Raw genomic sequence first — 17,359 nt, 5'->3', positions numbered from 1 at the left:
TGAGTTCAAAAGCACCCAGGACTGGTTCGGGGAAAGGTGAGAATGAAGCTCTGCGCCTGTCACAGCTGGCAAGAGGAGCAGCTCCTCCTCGAGGCCAGACAGATGCTGTGCTGCTGGGCGTGTGTGTGCACACGCGAGTGTAAGAACATTCACATGTGTGGCGCACGGGCTGGTGTGTGCAAGCACTGTGTGAGAGTATGTGCACATGCATGCAGGCCAGCTGTGACTCCCTTCTTCCGGGCAGAGTGAGAAGGCGCGATGCCATTCCATCAGGAGACTGCCAAGGGCCACCGAGGACCACTGCTTCCATCTAAGATACAGCGGCCTCTCACAGATACAAGGGAATTCCTGTGCTGTTTTCGCTTTTCTCCTCCCGTTTTACAGTAAATGCCTTTGATGTGTGACTTACAGAAGTGAACTCTTAATGCATAGTTTCTGCTCACAGTTCACAGAAAATCTGTTATAAATTCACCCAGCCCATTGGTAGTGCTTTCTCTCATGACTCATTCACAAGGCCAAACTGGGCACCGTGGGCAGAGTTCCTGTCCTCCTGAAACAAAGCCCTGGCCAGTCCAGGTGCCAGGAGGAAGGAGGCAGTGTTTTAAAATAAATTTCCCTGTTTGTCTCTAGTGACAGGTGGACCTTGTGTCCAGCCAGCCTTGTACCGACCACCACTGTAACCAGTGCACTCGGGGTCTTGCACTGATGACAGGCTGTGAGGAGGAGCCCCGGGGGCAGATTGAGGAAGGAATGGAGTGGGGAGCTCAGGCAGGAAGGAGAATGCCACAGAAGGGACAGGGAAAAGAGAGGTTGTGGAATAGCAGGCACAACCAAGGGAGCGTGAGGGTCTCTTGTGGCCATCCCGAGGCTAAGGACAACAGGGGTTCCTTTGCCTGGAGACCAGAGCAAACGATGCGGGGCGGGGAGGATAAAGGGATTGGAAAGTTGTAGTGAATCCCTCAGCTGCTTGGAGCAATAGCTCTCTGCTTTCCAGTCTGGTAACCTGGCCTGTACACCTACTGGTATCACGGAACAGAGGTCCCACGAATGAGCTGGTAATAGTCCTCAGTATCCTGAGGAGGTGGGGGGTGGGGCACCTGGGCTCCCTGGTGAGAAAAAGTAGCAGCGCCACCACAGCCAGGAGAGGCAGGGTCTGCAGGAAACCCCTTGCTCAGAGCCATCTGCCAGGGGCGAAAGTTGAGGAGAGGGGAGCCCCGAGCCATCCTGCCCCTTCTGACATCAAATACAGCCGAGGAAGACCCCCACTTCCACCCCGTGTCCTTAACTAGTTTGGAGGCACTGGATCAAGATCAAGAGGCTGAAATCAGCCACTGCTACCACCACCTCAGCCACGAGCCCTCCCTGAACCAGCCTGGGAGGGAGTTTGGGTGGGATCCACGACTACATCCTGAGCCAAGGGCTGTGAGGAGGGCTAGGAGCCTTGGCCTTCGGGAGACCACCCTGGAGCCCCTCTCAGAGCCCAGAGCCAAGGAGCCTGCACGACACAGAGCGGGTGGAGCAGGAGATGCCCCAGGCACATGGTGGATGTGACCCAGGCAGACCGTCTATTGCTCTGACTGCAGAACCCGCGGCATCTGCTCTACTCTGGGTTGGGGAACAGAGGGGCCCTCGGTGTCCCAGCCATCTGGCGACGGTGGGCGGGTGGCTGTGAGAGAAGAAAGCGTACTGACCGCTGGGCGGTTTAGGCCGAGGAGGAGCAGGTTTCTTCGGAGGCAGAGCGGGAGTGTCCTGTTTACTTTTAAAGGGGTCATCTGAGAATCCTGCCCCTCCAAAGGAGGAGGTGAAAGGGCCAGAAGTTGGGGGCTGTAAGAGAGGACACGAAAGAGAGGCAGAAACAGTTGTTAACACAGAGGCAGCGGACGTCCACCGAGCCCTCCGGGCTGCGCGGCACAGCCCCCGCTCTGACCCGGGATCTCTCACGAGCACCCACTATACTCCACCCTCAACAGCCGGGGTCCTCCGGCCTGTGAAGGGCAGCCGGCAAACACAGAGAGCAGTCGAGAGTGGCCTGGTGCCTCGATGGGCTTATGGCATGGCAGGGCAGTGCGGTGGGTAGGGAGGTGGGTAGGCAGGCAGCACTGAATGGCCCTGAAGCTTGGAGGGAAGCACTCAGCATTCTTCAAGGCACGCAGGGCCTTCGTCATAGCTGCCCCCTCACCCAATTCTTCGGCCTGAGCCCTGCAGTTCTCCCAGTCTCCTCCAAGCAATTTCCCAGTGCCTGGAACCTCTTTTGAGCCCCCATCCCCAGGCCCCCATATACACAAGGTCTCCAACCGGGGGTTTAACCTGCCCCATTCACCTCAAGTCCCTCTTCTCCCTCAGAGACTGGCTGGACCTCACTGCCGCTCCCAGAGCTCTCCCTAACACCCCTTCCAGCTAACTGTGCCTGCCTGGACATCCCGGTGGGAGTTGACAAGACAAGTGCCACCATGCCACAGTGATGGGTACCCCGGCCCCTCCAGCCTAACTGGGTGGCCTGAAGGGCAACTGCCTGTGACAGCTGCCTGTGGTGGGCAGGGACTTGTCTATGTGTGCACCCCACCTGGAGCACCAGCACAGTGCTAGGCCTTGGACCAGCTACACCCCAAAGGGAAAAGATCGCTTCCTACAGGGGTGGGGGACCACTTTCACTAAAACAGAAAATAACCAGGAAAAAGTAGAGCAAGGTGATTCATCAGACATAAAAGGAGTTGGTGGACACAGGAGTAAAAACACTAACGCATTCCTTAAAAAGCAAAGGAAGGGAGACGCAAAGCAGGGATGGAGGAAGGGAACTCAGGGAAGGGCACCTGCAATTCTCTCCCCAGTGAAGAGGGCTGAGGGACAGAAAACAAAGCAGAAACACAAGGCACTGGGACTATCTTAGGTAATCTGCTTTCAATACATCTCTGGAGAAGTGGAGAGAAGGGCTGACGCCAGTCACGGAACAGGGCTCCCCGCTTCTCCTGGGTCCAGTTACAGGGATGGGATGGGATGGGATGTGGCCACCGTGCCCCAGCACCTAGTCCCAGATACTAGTCTCAGGTGGGAGAGAGGCGGACAGCCCATGGCGGGGGGGGTGGCGGCGGTGGCTGCTGCACACTCAACCAAGCCCACTGGGTGCCTGGGTTGCTCCATCCTACCCCACCCTCCAGGGCCTCCAGAGTAGGAGATGCTGACTCCATGCAGGTCTTCTCACTATATCTTTCCAACGGCCTTGGGACAGAGTCCTACTGTCCCCACCTCCATTTTATGCATGGGGAAACTGAGGCACAGGGAGGAGATGTGGCCTGCTAGTCACACAGCACCTCAGTGGGGGAGTCGGGGTGGGAATCCACGTCATTCGCCTCCTGGGCCAGGAGTCCCAGGCCCTGCACTCGGCTGCTGGCAGCCCAGCCCCCACGGGAGGTCTGGGCACTGTCCTCAGGCCCATGGGGGAGACACTGTACAGATGCAGGCAAGGGACAGAGCAGCAAAGAAGGCCTGGGGAATAAGGGGTCACATAGGGAAGACCCATTTGCCTACCAAGACCACCTTAGCCTGGGCAAGAAGGGCTGCCAGGGCTGTGGCACAGCAAAGAAGGTAGTACTCCCCTGCATGATGGCTACTCCCCTCTCCCAGGCTTTGAGACATTTGTCCTTTTCGGCACTAAAGTCAGGGAGGCTCTGCAAGACCTGTGGCTTGAGTTTCTAGAACGTGTTCTGCAGAGCATGGGGGTCAGGGTAGGATCTGGAGGCCCTGCTACCAGCTCCATGCTTCCATTTCCTTGTCCGTGAAATGACAATAATGACAGGCTCACGGGGCTACGGCAGGACAGAAAAAGGTAATGTGTAAATCGCTCCACCCAGCATTTCAGAGGACATCAGCATAAAGGCAGCATGGTATCATCAAGCCAAGGGTGTGGACCTGACTAGAACATCTCTTGGATGTCCATGCATCTGCATGCCCCCCATCGCCCAGCAACGCTTTCCTTCTACCACTTCCTGTCATCCAGACAGGGCCAGCAGGAGAACCAAGGTGCAGTGACGACCTGTAGTTTAGTTCGGCTCTAAAACGCGTGAGTGCAGTTTGGGAAAGAGGACAGACTGAGGGCTAAGGAGACAGAAGGGAGGGGGAACACTAGTATCTCTGCTTCTGTCATGCACAGGGCACGCCCTGGGTCCAAGGCTTTCTCCACTCTCACCACAACCTGAGACAGGCAGGCAGGAATCAAAGCCAATTTTCTTGGTGGAGAGGTGGCGTGACCAGCCCCGGAAGGCCCCGCATAGACCCCAGTTCTTGTCCTGGATGCTGGGAATGCATGCCCTCTGGGGAAGGGGTACAGAGGGACACCTGGACTCCCCCTGAGTTTCGAGGTGCACGAGGCCTCATCCTCCCAGCTCATACACTGCACTCTGGAGCGTGAGCCGCAGTGATCTTCCTGGCTGGTTGGGGACACCGCAGGCCAAGCCAATTCTCCACCCCCTCTTCTGTCTGAACCCACTGCACCGGTGGGCCCACTCCAAGGTAAAAGGGTTTCAACCGTAAACGCCTGGTTCGCCCACAGCAGGGAATTATATCACTTCTAATACTGAAAAGCCTGCGTCATTTCCGAATCCCAACTTTCATGACTTTGAGTTTCCCAAGAAGCCTCCTTTGGGACCTGACTGGTTCCTACTCAGACAGTGGCTTCAGGGAAAGTCGCTATTTTTAGAAGGGTTTCAGTAAAGCCGGTAGGGGCTCTCTGGCCGAATAGAGTGAAGTGTGCTCACAAGAAAAAAAAAAAAAAAAAAAAAAAAGGGACAGAAAGCTACTATATGAAAAGCAGCTCTATAAAAGGTTCACAGTTTAAATAATTGGTTTAAAGCAAATGACTCTCAACCAAAAAAAAAATTGTCCTAAAGAGGAATGCACGCTTTTGAAAAACAACTGAAAATGGGCTGACAAATGGTCAAGTATTTCATAGGTGACCTTTTTTTTTTTAAGGGTGGGAGGAGTAAAATAATAAGTTAGAGTCTTATTTTTATTCTCAGATATCTATTTTGGGGAATGTGTTCTTAAAGGAAGGTAATGTAGGCTTGATACTGTCTAGAAAAATCTCCTCAGGTATGGGGGGACCTCAACTAAAAATGCAAGCCCAGAGAACCTCGAAGGAATCTCCTGGAGTCAGATTGCTGCCTGGCACTTTCCTTTAGCACTGCCAGGCAGCAGGAGGACACTCCATCTGAGGGGGAAGTTAAGAAAGAGCACCAGCGTGCATCACCAGCATGCACTGCCTCCCCAGCACACTCGGGTGGGAAAAAGATAGCCATGTTAAACACACACACACACACACACACACACACACACACACACAAAACCAAGCCAAAAAAACAAAAAAGAAACACCTTCTTGCCACTTTACTTTCATTTCCTTCAGCATTTTATTTATACACACGATGTTGTTCTTGAAAAACAGAAAGGGAACCAAAAGGGAAAAACAGAGACCTGGGGGTTAGGGCCCTGTATTCGTCTGGGCAAGTGGCATGAGAGCAGGAGCTGACGGGATCGTGGAAACAAAACAATGGAGTACCGGAGACAAACTTTCCACAGCCCTGTCCAGCTCTGTCCCACCCAGCGCCACCAACAGGAAGGTGCACTGGCTCTGAAGTCACAAGTGCACATTTGTGCAGCCTGCCGGGGGACAAGAGACCAAGGAGAGGGAAAATGGAATGAGAAGAGGGAAAATGCCACTTTAGGTCAGAAGGGGCAGAAAGAGGGAAGATCCAGGCTCTGGCGAGTCTGCAGCTACAGCAAACGCAGGCACTGCCTGGGGGAGGGAGGGGCAGCCGTTGCTGCCATCTGGGGCCCCACCACTCTGGTGGCCCCATCGCAGCCCCATGAGCCCGAATAGCCTCAACTCAGGTCCTTCTTGAAACAGGGGGCCTGGTTCATGCCCTCTGCTAGCTCTCCCTCACTCCCTCGGCCTCCGCGGTCAGCCTTGTGCAGGGAGCTGGCTCGAGAATACAACCGTGAGTGCCTTCCCTGGAAGCTGCTGCCACCGTGTGGCTGACAGATTCTGCAAACAAGGACAGAAGCCGAGGACACACAGCTCCATGCAGTGACGGGTAAATGAGGCAAATCTCAGGCCCTGGGTGCCTTTTGGCTGATCCCACATAGCATCCCAACCATCAGTGTCACAGTTTCCAAGTCAGGGCTGTAGACTCGTTCCCTCCGGGCACCAGAAGGAGAGAGGCCACAATCCCAGCACCTCTGGCTCCCTCCTGAGGCAGCCGATGGGCAAACAGATGCTCTGCCTCCCACCTGAAGCTAGATTTGCTACCGCCAGTTTATGTTCACATGCTTCTTTGAAAAGCTAAACAGAATCTCAGATGCTTCTTGGAAGCCACACACCACGATCGCACATTACTAACCACAAAGCTCAGTGCCCAGAGAGCTGTGCACCCCTCAGGCTGAGTGAACATGGAGGAAGCAGGCAGGGCACCTCCAGGAGCTGGCATGCGCGGGTCCAAGAGGCACAGGAGTCCCCACGGTGGGCGCCCACTGCCACCCACTCCAGGGGCTCCCTCCCCCGCCCCCTCGCCACCACTGGCTTGTGAGCCTTCCCCAGGTAGGGCGCAAGATCAGAGAACTGTATCTGCAGGGGGTCGTCCCAGTGCCCAAGCCCGGAGCAGGCAGGAAAGGCTGGTGGGTTCAACGATCGATCGCAAGGCTTTATGACTCCGGGGCCAAAGGCTGCATTGCCTGAGCTCTTTAACTGTGAGGGATCCCACCCTCACCTGCAAGGAGAGGAGCAAACGCAGGTGCCAGCAACAGGGACTGGGACTCAGGCCAAGATGTGCACACCTAATGCCGCTTCCCTAATCCTTGTCAAAGAAACCAGACCCACAGTCAAAAATCAAGGGACATCAAAGGTTAGAACGAAGAACAGCAGGCCCTCGACCCTTTCTCACTCGCCAAGGCCAACATCTTCAACTTAGCAGTTTCCTATGGAATTAACCTCATAGGCTTCCACTCTTATTTCTTAATCTGTTCCTTTTGGACATTATCTATCGACTGACTTCCTGCTAAATTAAAGATCTAACTCTCTAACCACACACCCAAGCCCCTGCCAAATGAGCTCAACCACCACCTGTGGGGTTATATTCAGTCAGCTTATGTAACTCTGGCCGGGCAGACACCGTCCTGTCCAGCCAAGGGTGACTATGGTCCTTCCTGCACAGCTGACTTTTCACTTGCGCATTTATTCACCAAGCCTAGTCCTCACTTTCCACATCCTTCTCAGGTTCTGCCCACTGGCAGACCCAGACACATCTCCTGCCTTCTGGCCCATGGCCCACGGTTCCATCCTTAGCGGGCTGCACATCAGGGCTGGCCCTCTGGCTCAACACCTTCCCAAGTTTGTTCAGCCACAGAGACTTTATTCACTGAGGTCTGATGGCCGTCAGAAACAACAGGGAGCAGGGGGAGCCTGCGGCACTCATGCCTCAGGGAGGGACTCAGGGTTCTGGCAGTTCTGCCTAAGGACGGGAAATAGGTCCAGTTACAGTCACGGGCGCTTTCCAGACCCTGTCTGCTGAATCATGACCTCACATGAGAATGCATTTCAGAGTGTGACAGGTGCCAAGGAAATACATATGTGGCATTAAACAATTATGCCTGGCAGCCCACAACAAGACCACGACAAGAGGCACAAGGATAATGGGAGAGCACAGGGGCTCCATGGGAGGGGCTTTACCTTGGACATCTGGCTGAAGTCGGCAAAGCCCTCAGCACTATTGAAGGACCCACTTCCGAAGGGGTCTAAGGTTCCAAAGGGACCTGCAAGCAGCACCAGCAGAGGCAGAGTTACAGGGTGTCCACAGAACACACCTCCTGGAGTAAAGGGGAAATGTCACCTCTTTGTTCTCAATGGCCCCTAAAGCCGGAGACCCATGGAGGTCACATTTGTTGGCCAAGGTCGTGAATCTGGGTGCAGACCCCTCAAAAAGGCCTCCCCCATCTCCTGTCTATTCTGGGTCCTGACCTGGATCCTGGCCATGACAGCCAGCTCAGGGAGAGCAGAGGGACTCTGCCTTGTGTCTGTGCCACAAGCCAGCAATGTTCAGAGTCACCAAAGGGGTGACAAATGCCCTGGGGAAACAGAGCCTCTGTCCTGCCGGATTGGGAGGGGAGAGTGAGAGGAAGGGGACCCGCCAACTGCACAATTTACGTGGGGAGGTCATCTGTGGGGAAAGACTTTTGCTGCGCTTTCTCTTTTGCGGGGCGAGGGAAGGAGGCGATTTGCCTGGAGTAACCCACAAGCCCACCTATGAAATCAAGCTCTGTTAACTAACAAGCGCAAGATGCTAAGCAAGGCCGCAGTACCCAGTGGGGCCTGTTCCCAAAAAGCAAGGGGCAGTCTGCAAACACCCCTTTCCTTAAAGGCTCAAGAGCTTTATACTGTGAGAGAAGGTTTTCTCAAACACAGCGCCTAGAGCACAAGCCTCAGCAGAACTTTGGCTTCCTTTAGGAAACAATCCAAAGGAATGAACCAAAGATTCACAAGGAGGAATGAGTAGAGAGTAACTAACACATTGGTATTATGACTGAATTAAACCCCTACTGCCAAGCTTCCTTTCCAGAAAGATGCCAGCTCTTGCTCAGGAAGATGGGCAGCTAGAGGGAATTGGTATGGGCCGCACTGCCTTGAGCGAGAATCTAGGTGCCACTTGCTAATGACATAAACACTGAGGACTCATCAGTTTTGGAAACAGGTGTGCTATTCCACTGCCTGAGGAAGAGTGAGAAGGAAATTAAGCCATCAGTCTCACCTGATCCTTTTGAGGAGACACTGGATGATGAAAAAGGATCACTGGATTCAAAGGGGTCGAGCTGAATGAAAGGAGAGAAGAGAGAGTGAAAAGCAGTTCCCTTGTTCATTATCCATTCATTCAACCACAAACTTCCTTGACATCTATACACACCAATCTGGTGCCCTGGCTGTAGGGAGGATAAAATGTTTTAAACTAAATCCAGGCAGAGTCAAATCCCAGCAGATCAACCCCTCCTGCAGATAACAGCTATAAATACTTTGGACCAAACCAAACAAACAAAACAATCACCTGAAGACCCAGGAGGCGAACCAAAGCAGAAAGACTTTGGAAGAGAACTGAAACTTGGCAAAACAAAACAAAACAGTACGAGGTTGAGTTTTCTGTTTTGACAGCTACTGGGAGGCTATGACTCCAGTAGAAAATTCACTGTCTTTGTGGACTAAAGTTCTGAAGAGGGAGCCCCAGGACAACCACAGCCATAAGAAAGGGTTGCGGGATTTGGAAAGGACAGGCAGAGGATGGGAGCCCCAACTTCCATGACAAGCTCTGCCCACATCTCAGGCTGACCCTTACACTGTGTGGATGGGCAGACTCAGAGCAGCCTACAGATAAGGCCATAGGAATGAAACCACAGGTGAGAGAGGGAGAGCCTGCAGTGCAAGACTCACCAAGTTTGTTGCCTGCTAAAAGAAAACCACCCACATTCTTTGGAGGAATGCAACAGAGTCCAGTCTCCACAGCAAAGCACTCAGAATGCATAGAATACATTTCTAAGTTATTCAACACAGAGAGAACCAGAAAAATGTGGTTCTCAAGGGAAAAGGCAATCAATGGAGTCAATCCCAATGACCTGCATATTGAAATTCTCAGATGGAGGACAACTCAAAAGCAGAGATAACTGTGCTTAGTGAGGTAAAGGAAAACATACTTAAGATGAATGAAAAGACAAGAGATCTTAGCACAGAAAGGGAAACTACACAGAAGGAACATGGACATTCCAAAACCATAAAGTAGAATATCTAGACTAAAAATTTCACTAGATAAGCTAACCAAAAAACGACAGAGAAGGTAAGTGAGGTTGAAGATAAATCAGTAGAAATTACCTAACATGAAGAAAGAGGAGAAAAAAAAGAATGAAAAGAAACCGAAGCATGGGGACCTGTGGGGATAACACCAGAACATATGTGTAACTGGAATGCCACAGATAAAGGAGAGAAAACAGGAAGAAAAAAAAAAATCAAAGAAATTGATGGCTAAAAACTTACCAAGTTTGGTGAAAGACATAATTCATAGACATAAGAACTTCAGCAAACCCAAGCAGAATAAATACAAAGAAAACCATATCCAAATCCTATACAAACTACTGGAAAGCAAAGATAAAGAGAGGCTCTATAAAGCAGCCATAGAAAACAACATGTTACAACTATCTGAAAGACTGACAACTTCTCAAGAACAAGAAGGACTAAACGGTAGTGGAACAACATCCTACAAGCGGCAAAAGGAAAAAAATAATTCTAGATTGGGCACAAATATATTCAAGAATGACAACAAAATAGTCCTGCATTACAAGAAGTGCTAAAGTAAGTTCTTTGGGCTGAAGAAAAATGATAATGGAGGGAAAATCAAATCTTGAGAAAACAATGAAGAACTTGAGAAATGGTGAATATATGGGCGAAAAAAAAGGATTGCTTTTTCATCTTTCAAATTCATACAGTGGGGAGTTCCCTGGTTGCCCAGCAGTTAAGGATTCAATGTTGTCACTGATGTGGCTTGTGTGTGATCCCCAGCCTAGGAAATTTCCATATGCTACAGGCACAGAGGAAAATTCACATAGTGGATTAAAGCAAAAATTATAGCACTGTCTTAAACAGAATTTAATATATTTAGAAATATTACACTCACAGGGCAACTGAAACAGAGACACTGCTATTTGGGGAAGGCAGACAAAGAGACCTATATAATGGCAAATTTTCTGCATTTTATATTAAGTGACATAACATTAATTCCAAGTAGCCTATGAAAAGTTAAGAGTCTATTACCTAAGTGCTTTTAGGTAATCCCTAAAGCAACTTCTAAAAAATAATGAAAAAAGCTATAGTCAAAAGAGGCCATTGCAGAACAGATGCTGACTCACAGACACTGAAAAACTTATGGTCTCCGGAGGAGACAGTTAGGGGGGTGGGGGGATGTCTTCGGTTATGGAATTGAAATCCTGTGAAATAGGATTGTTATGATCATTACACAACTACAGATGTGATAAATTCATTTAATAATTAAAACAAAAACAAAAACAAACAAACAAACAAACAAAAAGAGGCCAATAGATTCAATCCCTGGCCTGAGTAACTTCCACATACTATGGGTATGGTCAAAAAAAAAGGCCGATAGATATTAGTAAATGGAATTCTAGAAAACACTGAGAAGAGAGAAGAAGAGGAACAGAGAAATAAAATACAGAGCATAAAAGAAAGCAAATAATAATAGATTTAAATCCAACCATGTCAATAACTGTATTAAATGTTAGTGGAATAACCACTTCATTTAGAAGGCAGTGACTTTCAGACTTTATAGAAAAGCAAGGTCCAACTGCATTCTCAACACAAGAGACATCCTTCAACATCCAGATGGGTTGTAAGTGGATAAAAAAAGATGTTCCATGCATAGACTAAGCATAAGGAGAATGAAATGGCTATTTTAATATGTGATAAAAAATAGATTGGACAAAGATTATCACCAGAGGGAAAAGGAAACTTTTATAATGAAAAAGGTCACTGCATCAGGATGATACAACAATCATCAATGTGTAGCACCTGACGAAGCTTCAAAATATACAAAGTAAAACCTGACAGAATGAAAGAGGATATGGACAATTCCACAAATGTAGAAGATTTTAACATCCCTCTTTCGGCAATTGGTAGAGCTAACAAAAACTGTAAAAACAGATGATTGGTCCTGTAATAAACCATAACGGAAAAGAATTCAAAGATATACATAAAACCTAATTACTGCGTTATACACCAGAAACTAACACAACACTGTAAATCAACTATACCTCAATTTTTTAAAAGGAGAAAGATGATGAGAACAACACCTTGACCTAACCAGCATTTACAATACATTACATCCAACGACAGCAAATAGACATTCTTCTCAAGTGTACACAGTATGTTTACCAACAGAGACCACAAAACAAGTCTCAGTAAACCTAAAATGACTGGAAACATACAAAATATGTTCTCTGGTAATGACAGATTTAATTAGAAATCAATATTATAAAATACCTGGGGGGACAAAAAGTATCTGGGAACGAAACAATACACTTTATTCTTTTTTTTTTTTTTTGTCTTTTTGCCTTTTCTAGGGCCGCACCAGCAGCATATGGAGGTCTCCAGGCTAGGGGTTGAATCGGAGCTGCAGGCACCGGCCTACACCAGAACCATAGCAACACGGGATCCGAGCTGCGTCTGCAACCTACACCACAGCTCACGGCAACTCCAGATCCTTAACCCACTGAGCAGGGCCAGGGATCGAACCCACATCCTCATGGATGCTAGTTGGGGTTCTTAACCCGCTGAGCCACAAAGGGAACTCTGAAACAAAACACTTTAATCCCTAGTTCAACAGAGCAATCACAAGGGAAATTGGAAAATATCTCAAACTGAATGATAATGAAGATACAACATATCAAAATGTGTGGAATGCAGCTAAAGCATCACATCGAGAGACATGGATACCCAATGGGGACCTGCTGTATGGCACAGGGAACTCTACCCAATGGTCTGTGATGGTCTACACAGAAAAAGAATCTAAAAAAGAATGGATGTGTGTGTGTGTATATATATATATTTATATAACTGAATCACTTTGTTGTGCAGCTGAAATGACCACAACACTATAAATCAACTATACTTCAATAAAACTTTAAAAAGGAAAAAAAGAGAGAAATGCATAGCTTTAAATACTTAATACTAGAAAAGAAGATTAAGATCAATGACCTAAGGTTAGATCTTAAGAAGTCAGAAACAGAAGAGCAAAGTCCTAACCAACCCAAAATAAGTAGGAGGAAGGAAATAATAAAGAGCAGAAATCAGTGAAAGAGAAAACAAACAAGAGAGAAAATTAGCACAGCCAAAAGTTGGCTCCTGGAAAAGCTCAATAAAATTGATAAACACAGGGTGGGAACAGACCACAACACTAAGAATGAAAGGGAGGATCCCACGACAGGGCTCACAGACAGCAATGTTTCAGGTTAATCTCTGCCTTCAAGGAGCTCTGGGGATAGTGCTGCAGACCAGTAGGTCTGTGGAGAAGTGAAACACCAGGAAATGGGTAAGGCAGGGACAGAAATGCAACCTAGAACATGAAGGAAGGCTATACACTGCCCTCACTTAGAAGTTTCTCTATTCTATCACAAAGTCACTTTTTAAATCCTCACTGACACCAACTGAAACCAGTCTGTTAGGCCTACTGTGCAAAACACTTGCTTGCTTGGGGACGAGAGGCATACTAAGCGCAGTCAGGCTGTGGGTCTGGCCATCCTCCTGGCATGGCCAGGACCCACTAAGCCAGGCTGACGCCAAGGCCACTGGCAGGGGAAGTCATGTGGCAGCTGGGGAGGTCTGTGGGAATGTGTGGTGCTCTGTTTTGTCTTTGTTGAGAGTCAGGGTGGCAATGGGGGTGATGGGGGGAGAACCCAGCAGGTGGGCTGGAGCTGCAGTAAAGGGGCTGTTCAGGACACAGCCCGCCCTGCCTTGGGCTCACTGGACTGCTGGGTCTGACACCTGCTTCATGGGACAAGCCTCTGCTGGGACCAACAGAAACAGTCACCGTGCTACACCGAGGCTTGTCTCACAAGCCAGCTCCTGGGGAGCCGCCTGGCCTCAAACGGCCCTCACTGGTCAGGCTTAGCACAATCTGAGCAACGGAGGCCCTGCTTTCATACCCGCAGAGTGCACAAAGGGGCAGCACCGAAGGCAGCCTTCCCGGGGTCACTCACCTTTGAAGGCAAGGAAGGGTTTTTCGTGAATGGGTCTGAGGTAAATGGGTCATTCTTTGTCTGTTTCTTAAAGAAGTCATCGGGGGCAGAGCCACGGAACGGGTCGCTTTCTTTGAAAGGATCCCCTCCAAAAGGATCTACAAGGTGTTTTGGAAAAAGAAGGAAAAAGTGCTCCATTAATAAACATTACGCTTAGTGAAAGAACCCAAAAATAAAAGAACACTTAAGTGCTGGAGGCCATTTACATGAAATTCTAGAAAAGGCAAAAACCACAGTGACAGAAAGCAGGATGCCAGAGACCTGGGGGCGGTGGGGGGGAGGGGAGCACCAGGGACCCTTTTGGGATAAATGGAAATGCTGTCTCTCACACACCACTACACGTATCTGTCAAAATTCATTCCATTAGACACCGAAAATTGGTGCGTTTTGTTGTGTGTGAATTATACCTCTCGATAACACTGATTTTAAAAACATCAACGAACAATGTGGGGAAATCCATAAAGACAGAAAGCGGATCAGTGGCTGCCAGGGGCTGGGGTAGGGGTGGGATCAGGGAGACTGCCCATGGAGACGGGCCTCCTTTTGGGGTGAGGGAAATGTTCTGGAGCTAGACAGAGGTGGGGGCTGCACAGCACCATGAACGGACTAAATGCCACTGAAACGTGCACTTTAAAATGGTTAATCTGGGAGTTCCTGTCGTGGCGCAGTGGTTAACGGGTCCAACTGGGAACCATGAGGTTGCGGGTTCGGTCCCTGCCCTTGCTCAGTGGGTTGATGATCCAGCGTTGCCGTGAGCTGTGGTGTAGGTTGCAGACGTGGCTCGGATCCTGAGTTGCTGTGGCTCTGGCATAGGCTGGTGGCTGCAGCTCCGATTCAACCCCTAGCCTGGGAACCTCCATATGCCGCGGCAGCGGCCCAAGAAATAGCAAAAAAGACAAAAAAAATTAAAATAAAAATAAAATGGTTAATCTGTGTTATGTGAGCTTGTTAATTTTGTGTTATGTGAATTTCATCTCAATAGAGAAAAACAGGAGTTCCCGTCGTGGCGCAGTGGTTAACGAATCCGACTAGGAACCATGAGGTTGCGGGTTCGGTCCCTGCCCTTGCTCAGTGGGTTAACGATGCGGCGTTGCCGTGAGCTGTGGTGTAGGTTGCAGACGCAGCTCGGATCCCGAGTTGCTGTGGCTCTGGCGTAGGCTGGTGGCTACAGCTCCGATTGGACCCCTAGCCTGGGAACCTCCATATGCCGTGGGAGCGGCCCAAGAAATAGCAACAACAACAACAACAACAAAAGACAAAAAAAAAAAAAATAGAGAAAAACAGATAACAGGGGAAAAGAGCCCAACATGAGCAGCATGAGCCCAACACCACACCCTGAGGGCATTCTCCTTGGATGTGGGGTGTGGCCTGGTGACTAAAGGAGGGCAAGTTGTCACCACCTGGAGGGGACAAGGTACCAGACTTTTGTGCAACACGATGCTGTCCTTCCCCGTCTACTCCACCACCACCCCTGGTATGTGTGGGCAGAAGTGCCACCACATGTGGGTACCACACAGGACACCCTGATGCAGCCACAGGTGACACAAGCGGGCATAACACTGACCAAGTGTCCCAACAATTGTCTGGCTCCCTCCCAGGAGCCTTTACTCCAGTTCTGCTTCTCACCACGCTACATGTTGGCAAGAAGGGGCACTGGGCTGCAAAAGGGAGGGACAGTGGAAGTTCCTTCAGAAACTGACCTGGCACAGGAAGCTGGAAGGGGTTTTTCCATTTCCCTCACCCTGAACTAGCAACAGGAATATGCTGAGGACCAGCTCACAAAACGTTTAACAAAGGCTTTTCTTTTTACCTGTTGAAGCCGTCTGTTGTTCTGCAAAGGGGTCACTCTGGAATGGGTCACCTGGATTAGAGGAGAGAGGAACATTCAGCTCTGTGGTAGAAATTACTTTGGTGCAGCTAAGTGGGAAAGCAGGGGCAACCACAGGCTGAGGCAGTCTGTCATGGCTAGGATGACTAAGACCAAGTGAAAAGTATTGCTGGCTGCTCAACATGGGCCCAGCACTCCAGGACCCCAGGGGCTGCCCGTGTCCTCAGCCCTGGAGCAGTGATGAGTTAGTAAATCTGCCTGATTCATCTCTCAGACCTAAGGTGCTTTCACTCCAAGCCTGAAACTGGAAAGGCACGCCCATTGCCCTCTCCCTGCCTGGGCATTTTTCTCAGAAAAGTACAGATAGCTTTCCTGGAAATACTAGTTTGCTCTGCAAAAAAAATGGAGAAACTTAGGAAATGTCTCTAGAATTCTTCTTAGTTATTTGACTTGTGTGTGGCTCTGGGTAAACTCACCACACTAGGACTTCCAACATTTATGTGGGGATCTGCTGTTTATTAGTTTCACGGTCATTACTATGCCTGATTATCTTATCAGTCCCACAAGGTGGACAGGCACTGAAGCACGTAGAGACTCAGGGCCAAGCAAGCCGCCCTTGAACATGGACCTATTGCAGTGAGCTTGGAGGTCTTCCCACCCCTACCCCGACACCGCAGCTCTCCAGTTGACTGGGTGAGGTGAAAAACTCCAGAGGCCCATTAGGCTCAAAAAAGCCCCTTCCTCCCCCATGTCAGAGGGTGGTATCTCCTACCTGTTCTGGTCACTGGACAATCCTAAAGAGCACAAAATAGACAGCCTTTCAATGAGAAAGTGGGTGCCAAGTGAGATACCTTTGAAGGGATCGGCTCCTTTAAATGGGTCAGATTTGAAGGGGTCTTCTGCCTGGAAAGGATCTGGATGCAATTCCTGGGCGTTGTTGCTAAATAACAAGGCTTTATTTTTGAAAGGATCGTCCTATAATTTTGTGAAGAGACAGGACAGGGATTTAATTATTTCAGATTTAAATTAAGCAAAATACAGAACTCTATATCAAACTCGTATAAGTGGTGTGACCCTAAGGAAAATGATTTCTTTTTTTTCAAAAGACGATCAAGAAAAGATGGACTTCAGTTAATAATAATCCGTTGATAATGGTGCATGAGTTGTGACAAATGTACCACAAGATGTTAATAATAGGGGAAGCTGGGTGCAGGTCCTATGGGAATTCTGTACTACCTTTGCAACTTTTCTCCAAGTCTTTTAAAATGAAAGTTGAGGAGTTTCCATTGTGGCTCAGTAGTTAACGAACCCGACTAGGATCCCTGAGATGTGGGTTCGATCCCTGGCCTCGCTCAGTGTGTTAAGGATCTGGCATTGCCGTGAGCTGTGGTGTAGGTCCCAGACACAGCTCGGATCTGGCGTTGCTGTGGCTCTGGCGGAGGCCGGAGGCAATAGCTCTGATTAGACCCCTAGCCTGGGAACCTCCATATGCCATTGGAGCAGCCTAAAAAGCCAAAAAAAATTTTTTTAATTTTTAGAAAATAAAATGAAAGTTTATTTCAAAATCACTGAGCGGAAGTAATGCAAGTGTCCACTGATGGAAGAATGAATAACCAAAATGTGGTATATACATACAACAGAATTACTATTCAGCTTTAAAAAGGAGGGAAATTCTGACACACACGGCATGGATGAACCCTGA

At 49.2% G+C, this 17,359-nt stretch overlaps 1 protein-coding gene across 17 annotated transcripts in view; it reads right to left on the bottom strand.

Moving 5' to 3' along the window:
• EPS15L1 (epidermal growth factor receptor pathway substrate 15 like 1) overlaps positions 1-17,359 on the bottom strand; it is a 104,077-nt gene that overhangs the window by 19,341 nt on the left and 67,377 nt on the right. For 11 of the 17 annotated variants that reach the window (XM_003123481.5, XM_013994629.2, XM_021083592.1 and 8 more), the window contains 6 exons: positions 16,509-16,632; positions 15,640-15,690; positions 13,791-13,927; positions 8,792-8,852; positions 7,717-7,799; positions 1,692-1,824 (listed from right to left, as the gene is read on the bottom strand). In XM_003123481.5, coding sequence (XP_003123529.3) covers positions 1,692-1,824; positions 7,717-7,799; positions 8,792-8,852; positions 13,791-13,927; positions 15,640-15,690; positions 16,509-16,632 — 589 coding nt within the window. Of the gene's footprint in view, positions 1-1,691; positions 1,825-5,370; positions 5,652-7,716; positions 7,800-8,791; positions 8,853-13,790; positions 13,928-15,639; positions 15,691-16,508; positions 16,633-17,359 lie in introns of those variants that run through there. The other 6 variants (XR_002341604.1, XM_005661213.3, XM_021083596.1 and 3 more) reach the window with 3 other exon arrangements.

This window comes from Sus scrofa, chromosome 2 (genome assembly GCF_000003025.6).
Source record: "Sus scrofa isolate TJ Tabasco breed Duroc chromosome 2, Sscrofa11.1, whole genome shotgun sequence".
NCBI lineage: Eukaryota > Metazoa > Chordata > Mammalia > Artiodactyla > Suidae > Sus > Sus scrofa.
Note: the sequence above shows the minus strand (reverse complement) of the source record. Positions and strands in the feature narration are given on the sequence as shown.